The sequence below is a fragment of the Vigna radiata genome, unplaced genomic scaffold, assembly GCF_000741045.1.
Source record: "Vigna radiata var. radiata cultivar VC1973A unplaced genomic scaffold, Vradiata_ver6 scaffold_2744, whole genome shotgun sequence".
NCBI classification, from domain to species: Eukaryota; Viridiplantae; Streptophyta; class Magnoliopsida; order Fabales; family Fabaceae; genus Vigna; species Vigna radiata.
The window spans coordinates 1-1,001 of record NW_014544117.1 but is presented as its reverse complement, the minus strand read 5'-3'; the positions used below and the strand labels follow the sequence as shown (position 1 = coordinate 1,001).

General features: G+C 42.4%; 1 protein-coding gene across 1 annotated transcript; it reads right to left on the bottom strand.

The window, feature by feature from the left end:
* Window positions 1-13: 13 nt before the first annotated feature.
* On the bottom strand, window positions 14-847 carry LOC106755261 (the record flags this gene model as incomplete). The annotated part of the gene is made up of 1 exon (XM_014637375.1): window positions 14-847. A coding segment is annotated over exon 1 (834 nt), but the record flags the coding sequence as incomplete, so codon positions are not given.
* Window positions 848-1,001: the final 154 nt, after the last annotated feature.

Genomic DNA, 1,001 nt, shown 5'->3' with positions numbered 1-1,001 from the left:
GAGCCCCAGTTGCCAAGTCGTCAACAAACATGTCCCGGCAGAGCGCAGTGGCTGCTGCAGGATATTTATGTCCTTCATCTTCCGTAAGTTGTTTTATGACACGCAGTGCGAGAAAAGGCGATGAAGAAAGACCATAAGTCACTGTATTAAGTTCAAATTCCTTCAATTCCCCATCATGACGCCAAAATATATGTTGATATTTCCGCTCATCAGGTCTCAGTAAAATCTGCCGGTACATCTTGGATATGTCACATGTAAACACTTTTTGATGAATTCGAAATCTCGCAATGACATCAAAAACGTCCTTTTGAAGTTTAGGACCGGAGTACAAAATTTCATTTAAGGCAATGCCAGAACTTGACCTTTGTGATCCATCGAAAACCACGCGAACCTTTGTAGTTGCGCTATCTTCACGGAAAACAGCGTGATGAGGAATATAATATCTAGCGAGTCCAAAATTTTCCGAGTTCACTAAGCCCATGTGACCTAGAGACTCGTATTCTTTCAAAAATTCCGAGTACTTTTCCTTCAATTCAGGTTGTTTGTTGAAACGGCGCTCAGTTCCGTTTAAACGCTGAAGAGCAAGGCTTTTCGAGTCACCCAGTGGTGACGCATCGTTACGTATCAAAAGAGGAACTACATAACGACCAGTTCCTAGTCTATAGTGGTTGTTCTTAAAAATTCTTTCGGCAATGACATCATCTGGATGTGATGGCACTGGTTTGGGTATTTCTTCAATCTCCCAGAATTTTCTTAATAAAGCATCTGTAGAGGAACCATTTGAGGGTGCAGCAATGAGTGCTACATGCCCCGGAAATTGGTTACCATGGTTGTCAATTTTACCCATTATTATGTATCCAAATACACTGTTCAAAGCTGTCAGCGTACCGGATGGGCCAAATTTCTTTTCTCCCGTGAATATCAGTGGAAAAATGTCAGCTCCAATCAGAAACTCAACTTCGCGAGCAGTGCCGAAGTGAGGGTCAGCCAATGGTAAATCT